General features: G+C 40.4%; 1 protein-coding gene across 1 annotated transcript in view; it reads right to left on the bottom strand.

Moving 5' to 3' along the window:
* The window catches only part of triob (trio Rho guanine nucleotide exchange factor b), a 141,487-nt gene that overhangs the window by 30,522 nt on the left and 91,841 nt on the right, over positions 1–19,124 (bottom strand). The window contains exons 25-37 of the mRNA XM_088999776.1: positions 18,569–18,763; positions 18,022–18,137; positions 17,861–17,927; positions 15,635–15,744; positions 15,384–15,453; positions 14,927–15,016; positions 14,721–14,813; positions 13,939–14,050; positions 12,830–13,020; positions 12,632–12,733; positions 10,861–11,000; positions 10,592–10,691; positions 3,796–4,048 (exon numbers count right to left, since the gene is read on the bottom strand). Coding sequence (XP_088855902.1) covers positions 3,796–4,048; positions 10,592–10,691; positions 10,861–11,000; positions 12,632–12,733; positions 12,830–13,020; positions 13,939–14,050; positions 14,721–14,813; positions 14,927–15,016; positions 15,384–15,453; positions 15,635–15,744; positions 17,861–17,927; positions 18,022–18,137; positions 18,569–18,763 — 1,639 coding nt within the window. The remainder of the gene's footprint in view (positions 1–3,795; positions 4,049–10,591; positions 10,692–10,860; positions 11,001–12,631; positions 12,734–12,829; positions 13,021–13,938; positions 14,051–14,720; positions 14,814–14,926; positions 15,017–15,383; positions 15,454–15,634; positions 15,745–17,860; positions 17,928–18,021; positions 18,138–18,568; positions 18,764–19,124) is intronic.

The raw sequence follows: 19,124 nt of genomic DNA, 5'->3' as shown, positions 1-19,124 counted from the left end.
TCGGCAGTCTTGACATGTTCCTACCAAGAGCAAAATAATCCCTGAGGGCACATGCATCAACACAGAGAGGTCTCAATCTTTGGCCTTTGCTGTGTGCAAGGTCTTTGAATGTTACAAGCAAAAGAGAGTCGGTCTGGCTGAAAAAAAAGACCTGGAGGAATAATTATGCATCGAAATTGTTACCAATGGATGCTATGCTCCCATCTGTTTATTTATTTATTTGAAGGTATACTTATTATTTTGCAGGAAAAGCCAAAAAATCTAAATATTGCGCCATAGATCTAGGAAGCATGCACTAAATTGCACACCTTTGCCTTACAATCTCATCAATTGTTTTGAACATTTCGTACATTGTGCATGACAGTTGAAGGTGTACGACTTTGTGATTCACCTCATGCAGTGCCATTTCTCCATTCAAAATATTTACGTCATTACCACTTTAAACACTTCAAACTACCCCTTTACACAACCAACTTCGCAAAGAACAACATGTGAACGCAACCAAGCATCCTTTCTCCAGTCGTAGTAAAAGCTGATGTGTTTGAGCCCCAGTCATATCATATTGTGCAGACATTGCATACATCATAATTTCTTTCATACAGGCTGCTGTTCGGGGAAAAAAAAATGCCTGATCGCATGTTTGTGTCTGAGAAACGAAGCAGAGGGGAAGGAGGGACCATTGGGGGTAAAGTGGCCACGTCTTTGCAGGAACATGCCTGAGATTCCAGAAGTCTTAACAGTGCAGCATCGTTAGTGTGGTCTATTCATCCCCCGGAGATGTGGTAGAAACACAAACATTAGTCAGTGTAGGGTGGAGGCATGTTTTTTTGGTTTTGTTGTTTTTGTTGTTTTTTTAAGTAGAGGAACAGAGAGTGGGAAACTTCTGCTGGGATAGCCTGCCTCTCTCTTTCTAAATGAGGACAATGCCGAAATGTTCTTGCCACCAAGAGTCACATTTAGGAAGGGTGTGGAGTTGGCATGCTAGCTAAGGGAGTGGACCCATGAGTCGCATAATGTAGCATGTTTAGATGAAAAGTCTCCAAGAAGCATGTGGTTTTCTCCAGTCCACTGCTGCACATGGATTCAAGAATATCAAGCTGACGTAGACGACATATTTATTCGGCGTAAAATGTAGATGAAAAAAAAGCTCTCCTAGTGCCAAGAATATTGGCAGCTAAAAGCAGATGGTTTCTGATGTATGAATTTCACCCAAATACAGATTAATGTCAGTGCACATTTGCATGAAACTGTTCCATAAAAAGGCTTACCCAGGTCCAGCAACCAATATTTGCAGTTATGAGAATGTCCTTCCTGTGCTGAATCCATGGGGCAAAAAGGGTACAGAGACACTAAAGACTGAATTCCATGGGCCATGACAGTCAAATATCAAGTCTGAGGAATTCCTTCTTGAAAACAATCCCTCAAAGCATCTCTGCAGCAAACTACTAATATATCATATGAAGACGATACACGCTTTTCTTCCCTGAATAAGTGCAAAGTCCAGAGTGCAAAGGAAAAAAAAGTCGAATGCAGCATAAAAAATTCTCCTTTCCTCCCTCTCTCCCTCATGAGTGGGTTGCTTTAAGGACAGTGGGCAAACCGCCTCGTACGTGTTTCGAGGGAATGTCTGGATACATGCTGTGCATCTGCCGAATTATCCTTTCAAAGCGCACCCACTCAGTTTGAGGGGGCGGGTGCAGACTTTACAAGCATGAGGATGCACAGAAGTTGTACAGCATGTCTTGAAACACATATAGACGTGGTTATGAAATGACAGCAAAGTTTCCTAAAAAATGTGTCATATTTGATTCTTTTCTTTTTTGTACCTCAAACTTTGACCATAAAATGACATTCCAAAGCATGTTAGACATATTATTGTGTGCACCACAGATACACAATGGGAGATTTTTGTCACTCTGCACTCAGAGCACCCGCTTTGCAGTTATTTTTAATTAAATATATTTCCTTTTGAACGACCCAATTTTATTTAGTTTGTACAGAACATGGGAATTGACCCAGTTATCTATTTTAATTGTATTCTGTCATTGAATAATAGGATTATTCAATGCAGAGTGATTCGATTAGGAGCGATGACAAGTCGCTTCAATCTTAAAAGCATATACAGCAGTGGTCTCAAACACGCGGCCCGCGGGCCAACTGCGGCCCCCGAAAGAATATTTTGCGGCCCGCCATGATATGAAAGATTAATATTAGTGCGGCCCGCATGATTGATATGAATGAAACTTGTGTGTGGAGCTGAACAAGTAGGCAAAAGAAGCCATGTTTAGGACAGTTCATGTTCAATATTTTCTTTATGTGAAGAAAGTTAAATGTTAAAGAACTGTGAATACAGACATTTGAAACTTTATTAAAATAATTAGTTTTCCTGTGTTTTTTTTCAGTCGTCTGTATCTGCCTTATGATCATTATAATTATTTTATTTATTTATGACTGGTTAATTTATTTTTTATTCATTTTTCCATTTATTCATTTAATTCATCCATTTAAATTTTTTGTGTGTTAAAAATAAAGATTTTGAGAACATTGGAATGTTTTATCTGTGATTTTCTTGTGGAAATCCTGATGCGGCCCAGCCTCACCCAGACTCTGCCTCCAGCGGCCCTCGGGTCAATTGAGTTTGAGACCCCTGATATACAGTCATGCACACAAATTACGTTTGTTTTGTGTCTTCTGGTGACTTTGAACGGCAGTCACTGTTACTAATCTCCAATCTTCCACGAATGCCTTGAAACACATCACACTCATGTAAATTGCGACACTCCTCTCAACATAATGGAATAGTTATGTTCTTACATACCAAAGAAACATTCATTCATTTCCTTCGTACTCCAAATTATGACATGATGTGTGAAGTGTAGTTGTTATTTAAAACTTTTGGAAATGAAACACAAAGGAATGAAAAAGGCTGCTCCTCATTCTTGTCAAACTGAGCCGCCATGCCTAAACATTCCCTGCAGCAAGAAGCGATATTTAGCAGTCCTTCTGATCACATCAAACATACAAACATTGGGAAAAAAGCATGCCAAAAACCTAATGTTTTCTTGTTAAAAACACCAAGAAAAAAATGAGAACTGCGATGAAGTAAGCAGTCTCACCTTCCTGCGCTGCATAAGGAAAAGGTGTTGCCAAAACCCAAGCTGTGACTTCCAAAATCATTTTATAGATAAACAGCCTCTCCTCACATGAAAGCGCAAGCACAATATTTGTAAACCAAATTGCCATAGAAACACGCTCCCTTGCATTCACTCACACTTTAACATTAGAGAGACTGCTTTCATCGTTTGAAATGTGCATATTTATGCTTTCAGTAGTATGGGGAGAGCTGGACATGTTGCAGCAAGGGTATGAAAAGTATGGGCTGTGGGCCAAAACCGGCCCTTCAGCGTGTCTAAATATGAGTGCGGATGGGATTTCCGGATCAAAGTGGTTCATATTCAGAACTATCCTCATTCATAATACTGTTGAAATTGGAATATCGGATTGCTCGTATGAATTTATGAAAATCAATCAAAGATTGTGATTATATTTCCCAATGCATTATTTGTTTATTTTCCATGCACCATGCTGGCATTGGTTTGCATGCTGGTTTAATAAATTGCATCATATGTGGACTAAATGAATCTAAAAGCACTCTTTCCACAACACCCAAATTTAACGGCACAGCAATTTAGAGCAATAGCCAAAAGCAATCCCTTGTAAGCCCGATTGGTCCGCCTGTCATATTTTACATTTCTCTGAGAAGCATTAAAACAAAGTATAAAATTCTTGTCTTACCTTTGTGGGTGAAGAGCCCTTCCATCTCCATGGATGACCTGGAGTGCGCGATGCACAGCATGGAGCAGGGAACGATGCCCTCCTGAGCTGGAGAGCGATCCGTGGTCCGCACAAGGCACCAGTCCGGCTTATCGTACAGTCGCTCCAGAACCTCGACCGTTTGGCCTCGTCGCACTGTCAGCTCACCGCTGCTGCCACCGTTGCTGCCCACAAAGTCGTGGATGACTACTGTCAGCTCACAGCCACCCGACAGCTGAAAAAGAAACGACATTTTGATTTCTAGTACTGTACATATATAGTACACCGCTTGAGTTTCGGTTTAAACCTGTTCTGTTTAGAACCAGGATTTTTGTGACTGCTGATAAAAGTCAGAGCATTATTGCCACCAGGTTTTATCAGGCAAATTTAAAAGTGTAATGCCTCGTTTGAATTTGTTCTTTTGATTGACATGAGAACTGTCAGTAAAGACGCTAATTGGACGCTAAATGGATATTGTGGTTAATTCATTATTGTGATAAAAATGGTGCAAAACGGCACTATATTATAGGGATCTTTTTTAAACATCATTACAGTTGTTCCTCGATTAGCAAAAAAAAACAATTTTTGCATTCTACAAAAGTGGAACAAGGATTAGACTAGTAAATGGATACTGCTAATCACAAATTGAAATTAATTGTTGTTATATGTTAAGAAGTTCATACAATAAATGGCATCGACAGGGGTATAAGAGGGACTCAAGTATGCATGAAACACAAAATCTAAGTAAATGGATGATTCCATTTTGATTTACAACATACCCTTTGATAGTGTGGTAAAGCCAGCGAGCTGAGAAGTTGCGAAACTGGATGTGCAATTCGTTCCTCCAATTTTTCCATTGTTTTCCACTCTCTCATTGTGAGAAATGCCCCAGAAGTTTTCTACAGCAAGCGGTCGGCACAACCCGCACGGACTGCTCTATTACAAGTAAGAGCGAGGCACGCTAAGTCGGCAAAAAGAAAAAAAAATCGTATTTAACTTCCTTTCGGAAAAAGTAGTGCAATGAGTCAACCAATCCTTGATCCACCGTCAAGACCGTCTACTCTTATCGTCAATAAAACACAATTGGAATGGGGGTCATTCTTCACCGCAGAGCTATTCAAAGGATAAAATCCATCAATGCCTTGTTGAAAATATAATGAATCGCAATTCAGAAACAAAAATTAACCAGGTAATCAAGAGTTGACTGGAGTCTCTATTTTTTCAGAAATCAAGCGGTAGAGTCAAAGCGCTTCTTTTCTGTGTGGTATAGAGGAAAGCATCCTCAGTGAGTGGGAGGCTGTAGCAGCTGGCAAGTCAGTCACTGAAGCGGATGCACACAGGAACACGAGCCCGCGCATACAAAAAAATCCGTACACAAGCAAACCAGTGTCACCCCTCCTGTAGGAAACGTTTCACATAGAATACCCACAGAGATCCAAAGAGATAAAGAAGCATTCAAAGCCAGGACATTGACTGGGTATATCTATTTCGCAAGTAGTATTGTGCACATTTCAAAGATGTATTCATGAGTCCTCAACAGATGGGACACTTAACAATTATATTTTGTGTATTATAAACCCCTGAAAAATTAACGAGAATTCAAACACCATTCCATTCCATTTAATTGTCTTGCCTTGTTGTAAGAGCAGGACAAAATAAGCCTGGCTTCATCGATGAAAAGGTTTCTTCAGCCGTCATCTGTACTACTTTGAAGGTGTCGGACGTTTCGCTTCTTATCCAAGAAACTTCGTCAGCAAACTAAAGTCTTACTGGTAGTTAAGGCCCTATATCTACTATCCCTACTGTCCAGACATGGCGGTGCCGGACTCTGCTATGATAGGTCCCTGCATTCCGGTTGGGGGGGAGCAGAGGACTACTCACTGCCACTCCACTGATTGTTCCTATTGTTCTGACTAACGACTGGCCTGAATGCCCCACTTCCACCGGTATCACCTCATCAGTATTACTAATTCTATTTTGCCTAAGTAGGCTGTTGTACGAACAATCCAAATTGAACCTCACCCCACCATATCGGTTGAAAGGATTTAGCTGTTTTATGAAAATCGCTTCTTTTACTCCCCTTTCAAACCATCTATGTTCTTTCGCTAAGATTTCAACTTCATTGTCAGCAAATGAGTGGTTGCTAGCTTTTAGGTGCATATGTACTGCCGATTGAGTCACACTAGTATTATCCCTGCGATGTTGATAACGTTTTTTTTTTTTTGAGAATTTGTTTAGTCTCCCCAATGTACTGCACTTTACAATTTTCATTCTTACAATGTATTGAATAAACTACATTACTTTGTTTTTTTTATTTGGCAGCCTATCTTTTGGATACACTAATTTTGCCCAAAGGTGTTTATCGGTTTGAAATAAGTAGGAAAGTTGTGTTGCCAAAGGACTCTGTATTTTTTCAGAAACTCCTGCAATGTAAGGTACTGCTACTCCTCTCCTTTTTTTAATCTTCAGAATTTTTGGTTTCATTCCCTATTCTTTCTTTCTGACATTTGTTAACCACCACTGAGGGTACCAACAGGCTTCACTTTTACAGTCAGTGAAACTTAAAAAATATCATTTTTTTTGCAGTTGTGTGCATGAGCTTGTTAAGTTTGCTCATATGGAGCGTAGGAGGAAAGGCCTTCTGTGGTGTCATTACCCGATATAAGTGGGGAGCCCAGGCTTCCAGTGAATGTCTCAAACACACACGCACCAGCATACACACAACCACCTGCACACACACAAACACACACGAACGCACACACATGGCCATTGCATTGAATGTATATAGATATATATACACATACACACGCACACACACACACACACACACACACACACACACACACACACACACACACACACACACACACACGCACGCACACGCGCACACACACACACACACACACACACACACACACACACACACACACACACACACACACATATACATGTAACGGAGTTGTGCGCTTAGATTATTAAATTATGAAGGAAGTGACGCAACGGCGCACAGTGTGGCACTATGTCCCGCCCATAGTTTCCAGAACAATCTTGATTCAGGGTGAGTCGCAATTTTCTGTTGGTCTTGATTAACGCGCATTTTCATGACAATATCTTATTTTGTCTCCCCTTTTGTACTGTCTAGTGTTATCTAATTAGTTCCCTTATTCATTTCGAGTCCAGATTACTTTTTGTGTCATTATTTACTTCACGTTTTGTCGAGTGGAACTTTGGAGCACATGTGCTTTTCTATTGCGCAGTTAATCACAAGACGAAACCCATGCGACTTCACCCATCCCTTCTGCCATACTGTGTTGCAGGTAATAATTGTTTCATTTCGTTTTTATTGAACAATATTTAGTTTCTTGTGTCGTGTTTCATTTGCCCGTGAGTGTCCGTGGCGGGTTGAACTGTGCGCCAGCCATTACAAGCGCACCGCGTGTTCTGCCGAGTCTCCGCCCATGATGCGTTCAGGGACATCTTGTAAATAACAGTGAACTTGTGTTGTATTCTCTTTTTCTGTAAATAACCACTATACGATCACACGTTGTTAATTCTGTTTTGTTATCTACAATGTTTTGCATTTGAGAACAATCTCGAGGAGATTCAGGTTAATCACAAGACGAAACCCATGCGACTTCACCCATCCCTTCTGCCATACTGTGTTGCAGAAATAAAAAGACACATCCACGCGTCTCGTCTTCATTAATACGGCAGCATCGTGGAGATGAAGACAGTCACTGTTGTGACACCCGTCACACATATATATATATATATATATATATATATATATATATATATATATATATAGTAAAGTCTCGTTATATCGATAGTACCGCTTATTACGATACTATTTTCATTTCCCTTGCACATTTCTAGTCTTTTCGTGTATAATTAGTACCGTTTAGTATGATACCCGGTTATTACGATAATCCAGTTATTACGTGCTCCTTTTGATCCCCCGCCGGCCATTTTGCTGTTTATCGATACATCGGTCGCGCCATTGGTCGACGATACTATTTTCATTTTCCTTGCACATTTCTAGTCTTTTCGTGTATAATTAGTACCGTTTAGTATGATACCCGGTTATTACGATAATCCAGTTATTACGTGCTCCTTTTGATCCCCCGCCGGCCATTTTTCGTCACGTGACACGCCATCGGTCACGCCATTGGTCGACTTGGTCACGTGTCTTGTTTACGTGCCACGCCATCGGTCGCGCCATTGGTCGACTTGGTCACGTGACACGCCATCGGTCGCGCCATTGGTCGACTTGGTCACGTGAGTTTGTTACGTGAGCAGCACCCGTGTTGCAGAGCCATTTTCATTTTCAGACGCTAGCTCGTGTGAAGCAGAAGAAGATTGATGACTTTTTTAAAATTGTTGCATACATAATACAGTCAGATGTAAGCGTTGCAGTTTCCCTGTTGTGTTATGTACATGCCCACTGTACTGTATATGAATGCAATCGTTTTTTGCAACAATGTTTCTTGTTTTGTCTGCTGAAGCGCGATGATTTTGAAAATTATTAACATTCCATACTGTGTATTAAAGGACAGCCGATGTCACTTTTTATTCAAATGCAAATAAAAATTACTTCACGTTAAGACGTCTTGCATTGCTTGTGAAACCAAACAATGGCTTCAGATTCGGATAATATGATTTCTTGTTACACATCCAGTTATGACTATGATTCAAATACACTGTAGTTCTGAAGTTGAAAGCATACATGTTTGCAATCATTAAAGAATTATATGTGCCATTTTGAGGCAACATTGGGGGAACATCTCTCACCCAAAAAAAAAGAGGCACAAAATGGGAGCTCAAGGCCAGCTCCGTTTCTTATATGGTGCTTGGCTGCCCTCTTTTGGTGGCTTTTGTTAATGCAGTTCGGCGCAGGATCGGATATATCGATAGTCTGGTTATATCGATATTTTTTCCGACTTCCGAGAATATCGATATAACGAGACTTTACTGTATATATATATACATGCACACACAGTATTTACCGGTGTACAATGCACGCACAAAAGCCTACATTTTCTTCAAACGATGACCCTGTGCCTTACACGCAGGTGCACCTTATATGTGAACTAATGAGCCACAACATGTCTCGCAACTACTGTCAGCAGCCACTGACTCCATTTCCCCCTGTAGCAGAAGTAGTGCGTAACCCCAACCTCTACTGTAGCGCCTTATTATCTGGTAGTGTGCCTTATATTTGGAAAACTTTTCCGTATATATCTGACATATTTGAAAAAAAGTTCATTTCATCTATCACGAGGGTGGGGTGCTGAGCGGCGTACGGGTGTGTGTATCGCTCTCTCCGTAACCAACTGTTGTCGCTTGCGGACGTGCTGCGTTTTGCTCTAGCGTTTAATATAGGTGTACGAAGAGTTTGTGGCGTTTCAACCCTTGCATGTCTGACGCATCACCCTGACGCATATCACACGCTTCAAAATGGTATAAAAGGAGCTGTCGCGGGACAGAGAAATTGGGCGAACCACGGGGCAGAATCATCTCAGACTCATCTCGGACTCATAGACTCACAGAGACTTGCAAATACCCGCACAGGCACGCCCGGCTCAAGCCAGGCGTCGGACGGACGTCACGGCACGACTTGCTCGACTCCACGCCACGATCAAGCTCTGCGCGTCACCTGCCTGGGAGATCTGACAACGAACCTACTTACAAATAAAGAGAACCATCAAGCTCTTTAAGTTTTAGCCCCTAATCATGCCTCCAAAGAAAGTAAGTGCTGCTAAAAGTGACAAAAGAAAATGTGTGCAAGGCGAAACGTTTGTCTGCCAAACATTTATTTCCCAAAGAAACCATTAAAAATGGGAATAATCTGTTCCCAGGTCCCCATAAAACGTCTGCCAAACATTTATTTCCCAAAGAAACCATTAAAAATGGGAATAATCTGTTCCCAGGTCCCCATAAAACGTAATTTTCTACTAAATAAGCGTTAAAACAAAATAGACCTTATTTTATGTATAATAAATGTGCTATTTTATTGTAATTATAGAAATAAACTGTAGTGTGTAATAAAGTCGTTTTATTTACCTTTTTGATGGTCGTTGATGTAGTTGCCTCTTGATGATATCCGAGTGAAGTTGCCGTGCTTTCTCGGCAATAATACCCTCTCTCACACTATCCCCTGCTATCTGCTTTTCGTTAATCCAAAACAACAGATGTTTTTCCACCTCTTCTATTGCCTGAGACCGTTGCTTAGACAACACAGAAACACCCTAAGACACACGTAGCAATGGTCGACTTAGCGTACTGGTACTGGGACGCTAAGTCACACAAATGCACACCTCTTTCGTGTTTTTCGATGAATTCCTTCTTCTGCTCGACCGTAATTTTCTTTTGTGTCTTCTTCGACTTAATACTAGCCTTTGGTGGGGTCTTTTTCGGTCCCATAATAGCAAAGTACTTCACTCGATAACAAACCATGTCTGCACTCAACGGGGGTGTGGAAAACTAGTCCGCCAGGCACCGTGGCACTGATCAACCGTGTGGTTTGGTTCGGCCGCCGAAAACTAGTCCGTATGTCAAGATTATATTCTCGTGAATTTAATGTTCGTGAGGCGAAAAGTTTGTGAGGTAAAGCGTTCGTAAGCTGAGGTATCACTGTATATGTACTGTATATATGTATATATGTGTGTGTGTGTGTGTGTGTGTGTGTGTGTGTGTGTGTGTGTGTGTGTGTGTGTGTGTGTGTGTGCGTGTGTGTGCGTGTGTGTGTTCGCGTTTGTGTGTGTGCATGTTCCTCTACCTTATCACTGTCCAGTGTGTTCTGGGATGTCCTTGAGGCGATTGAGATTGAGTCAGGTTGACTGCCAGCATCACCTTGGCTATCTAGCTCTTCTCCATCTCTGAAGGCAGATAGTTTGTACATGGTGTCAGTATCGTGTTCATTTCACATTTTTATTGTTTTAATTAAACGTAGACCAGAAGGGTTAACTAGATGCCACAAGAAAATTGCTCTTTTCGTGAGTGCTGTGAAAACGAAGACAACAAATAAAAGATGCTCTGTTAGCTTACCGTCTGCCTTTATGTTTGCCGGTGGTGGCTTTGGGGATGTGAATGGGCTCCTTCAGAGCACCGCGCAGATGGACCGTTCGCTCCTGAATGACCTCACGGATATGTTTGATCCAGTCCTGCTTGTTTTCAATGCTTGAAGCCTGGAACAAATCATGCATAACACCCATGACTGTAAAATAATCAATTTTTAGATATACAGGTGAAGAAGGAAAAGCACACGAAGATAAATCCTAAAGGGGATTAGAGGGCTTTAAAAAAGATACAGCTTTTTTCACGACCACATGTACTTTCTTGCAGTGATAAAGGTGAAATGATGGTCTTGTCTGCTAAATCCCACGATTCAGAAAACGTGGATGGTCAGCATCTAATTTGTGTCAGTAACGGATCCTGCTCTTTCTCCTTCATTCTGACAGCAGCACGGATCGAGGCTGCTTTGATGACACGTTATATGAGGAGCAGGTTTGGATGGTCATTAACATTTGCATAATGAGACACATAGACAGACAGACACCTACCACATATGCACACATCTAAATGAAAACAGACAACATTAGGAATTCTCAAACTTTCAGACAGAGCAAAATGGAAGTGAGCGAGGGGCGACTTCTCTCTTTGTTTATGAAATGTGTTAAAACAAGAGCCAAAAATGATAACTATTACTATAGTAAAATAGTAGTACTATAGTAAAATACTGGTTATTGGTACTGGTAAATTGTCTGTCTTGATTCACATTGATTTACAATTTTAAATAAAACTGTTTTTTTATTAAACTTTTAGTTTTAACATACATAATGTGATGTCTATTAACTCATACGCTGCCAGACGTGCAAAATGTGTCCAGTGCCAGGGTTTTGTCATTGACACTCCAATTCCAGGACCCACAGAATATTCAGTTTTAGGACGACGTAAACATTGAATGCAGCGTAAGAAACCTTAGATTCTCTTCTTTCATCTGGAAAAAACAAGTTAATTGCTAAATTAACTGGAGTTATATGAGCTTGAAATGAGGGCGGCTGTCCAAAATACAATGCAATACATACATATTGGTTTATATTGGTCTTTAATAACGGCTGAAGTTGGAACAAAGTGCTAAAATGGAAAAAGGGGAAATGCTGCCCCTTGTGGAAGAGAAAAAAATCATTGCCAGAGGCCATGGCCAGAGCTTTATCTGCAACCAAACAAGAAAAGACAAAACTGAACAAATTCGGGAATGGCGCTTTATGTCATATTTTCAATTCACGAATACATTCCTGAATAGCAGTGAATGAGTTCACATTAACATTACCTTGATTGAAACTTAAAATTCAAGATGAAATAGAATTCCCCAAAACGTAAGAGAAAGAAAAATATAAAAACAAACAAAATACATTCCTCACACCCATTATCCCAATGGCAATTGTACATATGTAAACACATTTTACAGGGGTGCATTTAACTTGGACACATTCTTTCCAAACATCATGTGCCAACTTACTCCAAAATGTTGGCTAAAATTACCATCTTTGGTAAAACTGGCTCCAGTTTAAAGTTAGTGTAAAACAGAAAAATGACTTACGTGCGTGACAAGACGCCTAAATTGTTTCTCTAATAAGGCCACATCTATCATTGCACATACTGATCTACTGAACCCCAATAATGGGAGTGTGGGATTACTGTAAATAAAGAGAATTGTCTGTGTATATGATGAGTTGAAAGATTTGTGGAAATGGATTTGTCAATCAAACACATTTGTTAAGATGCTTATTTTTACAGTAAGTTGTTTATACTTCACCTTCAGCACAATTTTGTTGTCCGAGGTTGGAGTCCTTCCCACCCACAGGGCAAACTTACATGGATCCCCCTCCACATGTTCTGTCACCCCCAGTTCAGACGTCTGTGGATGTAATGATCACATAAATACATGAAATGTTTAAAATCACACAACGTATGGAAAGAACTCAACCCAAACATGAGGGTGTCAATAACTCACAAAGAGCTTGCTCTTGTAAAGGTATTTGCTGCGTCCGTTTGAGTCTTTCACTTCTTTACTGAAAACCAGTGACATCTCAAAGAGGAAAAGGTGGCGGTCACGGCCTTTCCGGATCAAAGTTTTAGGATCCCAAACCTGGAAGGACTCCTGAAGAATTAGTTCTCCTTGGGAGTCAATATTCCCATCAAACCCTGAGGCAAAAAGATAAAAGGCAACGTTTGATCTGTTCGCATGCAGTGTGTGGGTGACAAGTTGAATGCTGAATCACAATCGAACAATTTCTGCTGAGTGGCAATCGTGATATTTCTGTGACAAAACTAGCAATTAGTGGAAACAATACAAATTAAAAGACTCGAGGCCTGTTCACACTGTACTTTACAGAGGATAGCGTACCCTAAATCAAGCCATTCATCGTGATGGTGCTGCTGTGAAACAGCATGCTCTGCTGTGTGGCAGTATGTTAGGTGGTGTTTGCCCCCTCCCCCCCTCAAAAAAAGGAGCCAAATTAACTAACCAATTCGGATGTCAGTGCACTGTGATGGCTAATAACATACGTGGCTGTGCACTGCTGTCAGTGTGACGAGTTACAGAAGCATGACCTTTCTTTATCAAAATGTCCTGAGATTTAGGACACAAGCCAAAATGATTATACTGTGACACATAAATGTAGGAACAGTGATGGACAACGTTCTTGTAAATGTGTTTACTGATTGGTAAAAAACAAACTGTGATTTTTAACAATACCGGCTTACGCTTAAAATGAAATATAGTCAAACTACACATACCCTTTCCCTTTCCATCCTACTTATTTGTAAAGCAACGGACGGCAAAGGTACCAATCACACGGTGAAAAACACAAAAGCCTTATGAAGGGTGAAAAATGCTTAAAATTCAACCCTATAATATTGGTCAGTCTATTTGAAACAAGTTAAACTGAAGGAACATGTGCAGAATAAGAATTGCGCATGCCCGTGTCTGTGCGTGTGTGTGTGTGTGTGTGTGTGTGTGTGTGTGTGTGTGTGTATGTGTGTGTGTGTGTGTGTGTGTGTGTGTGTGTGTGTGTGTGTGTGTGTGTGTGTGTGTGTGTGTGTGTGTGTGCTTAAACTTACCATCAACCATAGAGAGGTGCATGGCATCATTGGCTCTTTTGGGGACACTGAGCATTACTTCAAGACCATCCTTGATTTCTCCTTTTCCTTCCTCACAGCATGTCAACAGCTCCTAAACACAAACAAAACCATATGAAAGTGCAATGGAAACTCTAATTACAAATAGTACAGAAGAATTGAATTGAGATGAAGATGATAGAATGTCCGTCTTTGCAAACAACAGTGACATCATAAAGATGCACACGCATCTTGGAGGCAACATTTGGAAATCATCTTACAACACATTATCACAGCATTGGAAAACGTTAAGAATGTTTGTGTCATGTTTTTCCTCCCACAGAAACCATATTTCCGTTGCACTTATTCCTTCCTCATTCGGGTCGCGGGGGGTGCTGGAGCCTATTCAAGCCATCTTCGGCACCAGGCAGGGGACACCCTGAATTGGTTGCCAGCCAATCGCAGGGCAAACAAAGACAAACAACAGTCACTGTCACACTCACACCTCGGGACAATTTGGAGTGTTCAATCTGTCTGCCATGGATGTTTTTTTTTTGTTTGTTTGTTTTTTACGTGGGAGGAAACCGGAGGACCCTGACAAAACCCACGCGGGCCCGGGGAGAACATGCAAACTCCATATTAAAACAGAAAATATATTTTCCTCCCCCAACTTCGTCCATTTTCAAAAGTTTTTGAAAAAGTGCCACTGGGTGACACTAATGAGCCGCATGCGGCTAAGAAACTGCATATTGCTGACCCTTGAGTTAAGGAGTGTGTCACTGTACCTTAAGAAGCAGTTGGTATTTAGTAATTCTTTGGACTGGTTTGATCAAGTAGGATGAGATAGAGTTGGCAAGACGATGCCTTTGCTGGATTTCCTGTGAAAGCAAATCACATCAATTTGTCTAATATATGCAGACTTTAATTTGAATTTAATTAAAAGAGAAACCAATGCAAAATTGTGATTTATCTATTGCCAGCTGTTACTTACATCAAAATACGGTCCTGCATTCTCCAAGATGAGTTGTGTTGAGTCAGGCTTGTTTTTACAGTAGTTCACATACATCTGAAATTTGTCAGCCTGAGTGGGATCAAAATCAAAATTGATGGAAAGATAATTGCACTTGAAACCAGTTGTGCTTGAAAAGTTTTTGACATAGGGGGAAATAAAAAGGAAGTGCGGGTACTTGTATAGTTGCCTGCAGTGCACATTGTAATCTACTCATACAATGTACCAAGGAGAGTGTTCAAACATTCAATTATTTATGTCCTATCAAAGCTCAGAAGAAAGACATCTTTTTTGAAAACCGTTTTGCCAACAAAAATCTCAATAGTAGAAAACCAGTAACTACTGAATTTACTATACCACATATGATTAAAGTTAAATCACTTATCAAACAGCAGCCTTTCTGTTATTATTGTTAAGGCTGGGAAAAATCACAACTCACCCAGGTAACGAAACAATGACCAACATCTTCTGGAAGCTGCTCATATTTCTCCAACTCCTTCAAAAAGATGCTGTGTAGAACCAGACACAGATGGTTCTATTATGACGTATTTCTTATGGGTCAATCCTACTTTATATGAGCAAGTAAAATGGCTCCGAAAGACAATACAGTCCTATAAATAGTACGCTTTCTGACACCCAAATGTATGCGTGCGCAGAACACCAAATGTCAAATATCAATGCTCAACTGACTTGTGGTGGAACTCATAGAGGTCTTGCATGTTCCCGAAGATGATGTGCTCCTTGTTGACGATGCCTGGAGGAATCTCCTCCACACCACTGCTCATTTCCCATAAATACGTCTGTATGTCAGAGTACAGCATATTAACATTTATCTCACAGAAATGTAAAACAGTGCATGTTTAAAGAGAGATCCTAAACACGCAAGATACAGTATTTCTTTAGCTAAAGAGAAAAATGGTTGTGTATGAGACCAATGATATACATGTAATTATCTATTTGGACCATTGGACCCCACATATAGTCTTTAGGAGTGCAAATTAACTGGATTAGTTTCATTACCTTTGGTAAAAAAACAACAACATGAATCTTAAAATCTATTCACCACCGGTCTGTATGTTACCACATGGTAAGACAGTACAGCTGTACTAAACTGCAAAAGCTGGTGTATCCTGAAAGCTTTGAAATGATTGTATGAGGATTTAGTTTTTCTGTCTGTGTGCGCCACGTTGTAGTGTAGTTTAGTTATTTGTATATGTTAATTAGTATACATGTACTCAGCTTGTACTTAATATAAAAACCTACCTATCATGTTTCAGTCTAATAATAAATATTCATGATTGTATCTAACAAATGATAGGTCCTTTCCAAAGTGACATCACTCCTGTTGTCTATATATCAGTCTGAGACGCGCTGTTGCGCGCACTCTTGTCTCTCTGTCCCTTGGCTTCGCTTCTCCCCTCAAGAACATCCTCTAGCCTCCTGATAAATAAATATTCTTTTTTTGTATATCAACTTGCTTCCTGCTGATTTAATATTTAGACTACAGAAATGGAGAGCTGAACCAGGAAGAACAACATTAATGCAACATCTGAAAGTAGACTAAACTTTACACTTGCTTAAACCACGTCTAAATATCGTCAGAGGTAATGCAACATGACTGTAAACAGACACAATTTTCGCTGTGAGGCGCTTTTGTGGTGGATGTCATTGTATTTAATGAATACAACAACAGAATACACTGCAGCCTCCGAATCACTGTTCAAAATAGGTAATTTAAGGCCTTCTTAGTGTGATTAGGATTATTATCTTCTTTATTATATGTGGTTTAAATTTCCAAAGCAATGGAGCGTGGCCACACATGGAAACCTACAATCCAAGTGGAAGCTAGTCTCTCCAAGTGCCCACTTGACAGACTTCTCATCTTTCTTGCCGTCTTTACTGTATGCCTCTGCTTGTGGTACCTTCTTAATTTTTTCCGACTATGTTGAAGAATATCAACGCGCCTCTCGCAAACATTATTTAGAGGGGTTGAAAGGAGACTTTATAATTGGCAGAGAAATAAGTCGGTTGTGTTCACTCCAACATTGGTGCAAAATGTTTGCGAAAATACCAAAACTTGGTGTAGTTCATTCCTGGGCATAGACATGCAATCCTCGTGCCAGACATGCAAACGATACCGTTATGTTTGTAACATGTGCAAAAGTTGAGGCCAAGATTAATTTCCCTTCTCACAATCAACAAAGCATTGGGTGTGTCTGTCCATGTACATCAGCATTTATTTCAGATTAAACTCTTCTTGGCCTGAACCATTTTTTTTGTTCCGGGAGAACACCCACAGTGGTGAAATTATAATTGACTTTCAATCCACGTAATACAGTGTCTATAAAAGTAAATACTGTAATGTTAAAGAACTAGGCGATTGACGGATTCAATGGTCAGATCATGTCAACATTTGAAAAGGTTTGCAAAATCTGCACGCAATTGATCCAGAATAAACACAACAGGAGGGATGTCACCAACATTCACGATCACCAATTAAAAAAAGGTGGTTCAGGGTCACTGCGACAATGAAAGTTACTGTAATGCCCCTCAGTGTGACAAATGATGCGCAGAGTCGCTGGTATAGCGAGTCTGTCTTTTAATAACAAAACTTAGCAGTTTTAACAAACAAATAGGAGCAGTTGTCACGCCACAACTCACGCGCAGGCCTTCCCTCAGGCACACTGCCCAACCCCCGTTGTCGGGTCCTCCCTGCTCTCCGTGTGTGTCGTCACGCGACCCCAACAAGCACTGAACGTTACACTACTGTTCTCTTTAGAAACCAGCAGTTTTACCTTTTACTCCAAGACAAAACTACATTGTTGGTAATGTACATGGAAATGTTAAATTCTGAATAAAAAAAACAACTACTGTATTTTTTTTGCATCCCATTCAAGTGATTAGTCTGTGACTTACATCTATGCACTCGCGCAGGTCTCTCACATAGGCTTTCTCTGTTTGGATCAGCTCAGCCATGATAAATCTAAAAACACAAAAACAATGGAATGGATTTGAAACTGTCCAAGTAGTTATGTTCATCATAAGGAGATTATATAACATGGGTAGGTGTCACTCACTCTTTCCTCCTTGCGGACTTCCTTTTTTCCTCATTGAGTTCATGAGCAGCGTCTCTCAACTTGACCTCTGAACCAGGTGCGTTAGCTGGGATGATATCCAGTTGTAGCTCTTTACTCTGAAAACAAATAGACTGTCGCTATTATGTTCTGTACAATGGCCATGGTAGCGTTTCACCACACAGCATACCGGCAAAATTTGCAGTGTATTTGGTTTGTTTTTGCCATCTTATTAAAATATACTGGAAAAATACATATAGTGGCATTCTGAGTCAATAAGGTTAATTAAGGCTACATTTTGTCAATCTGTGGGACGAAAAAAACGTGTGAATATCATGAAAAACAAAGAACAAAATTTTCTCTGGCTTCAATCCTACTTTTCTACCAGACATCCAACATGTCTCGTAGCACGATTAATACAAATGAATAAATAAACAAAAAATAAATACAAATACAAATAAAAAACACGAAAAACCCATCAAACCTCAAAACCAAAGTGTTCATGTATGATATCATTTTCCTTTTGATATCATTAATGGTGAACACTCACTGCCTTGTTGGAGTCGGAAGAAATGCCGAGCGCCGATTCCAGGCATGTCCTGTATTTGTCCATACGGAGAGAAAAATCCCTGTAGCGCTTGTCCACAGAGGACACCCATTTCTTTATCTCCAGGGCATGGGCGTGGCCCTTGTCACAAAAACCATCAGCCAGCTGGATCAACAGCTTTACACGCTCTTTGGTTTGCTGTCAATAGCAGCGCATCAAGGGAGAGAAAGGTGGGTAACACATAGGGGGGAGAAAAGGGGAGAGTTGGGCATTGGTAATTGGCACATAAGCTTTTTCACAACATAACACCGATGGTACCTAAAATGGAAAACCCTATGTGACACAGAGAAGGGGCTTCCCATTTGAATACAGGACAGTTCTGACATGCGATATATCAAAACAAGCAGAACATTATCAAAGGAAAAATACACAGTGATACCTCAGCTTACGAAAACCGTATCTTATGAACTTTTCGTCTTACTGTTACGACGCTCGAGTGCAAAGAGGCAGAACTCGAGCGACGGAATCTTGGCGATAGGGAAGGACCCGAAATACACGG

The sequence above is a fragment of the Hippocampus bargibanti genome, linkage group LG06, assembly GCF_051943395.1.
Source record: "Hippocampus bargibanti isolate YZ-2025 linkage group LG06, ASM5194339v1, whole genome shotgun sequence".
Classification (NCBI taxonomy): Eukaryota; Metazoa; Chordata; class Actinopteri; order Syngnathiformes; family Syngnathidae; genus Hippocampus; species Hippocampus bargibanti.
Note: the sequence above shows the minus strand (reverse complement) of the source record. Positions and strands in the feature narration are given on the sequence as shown.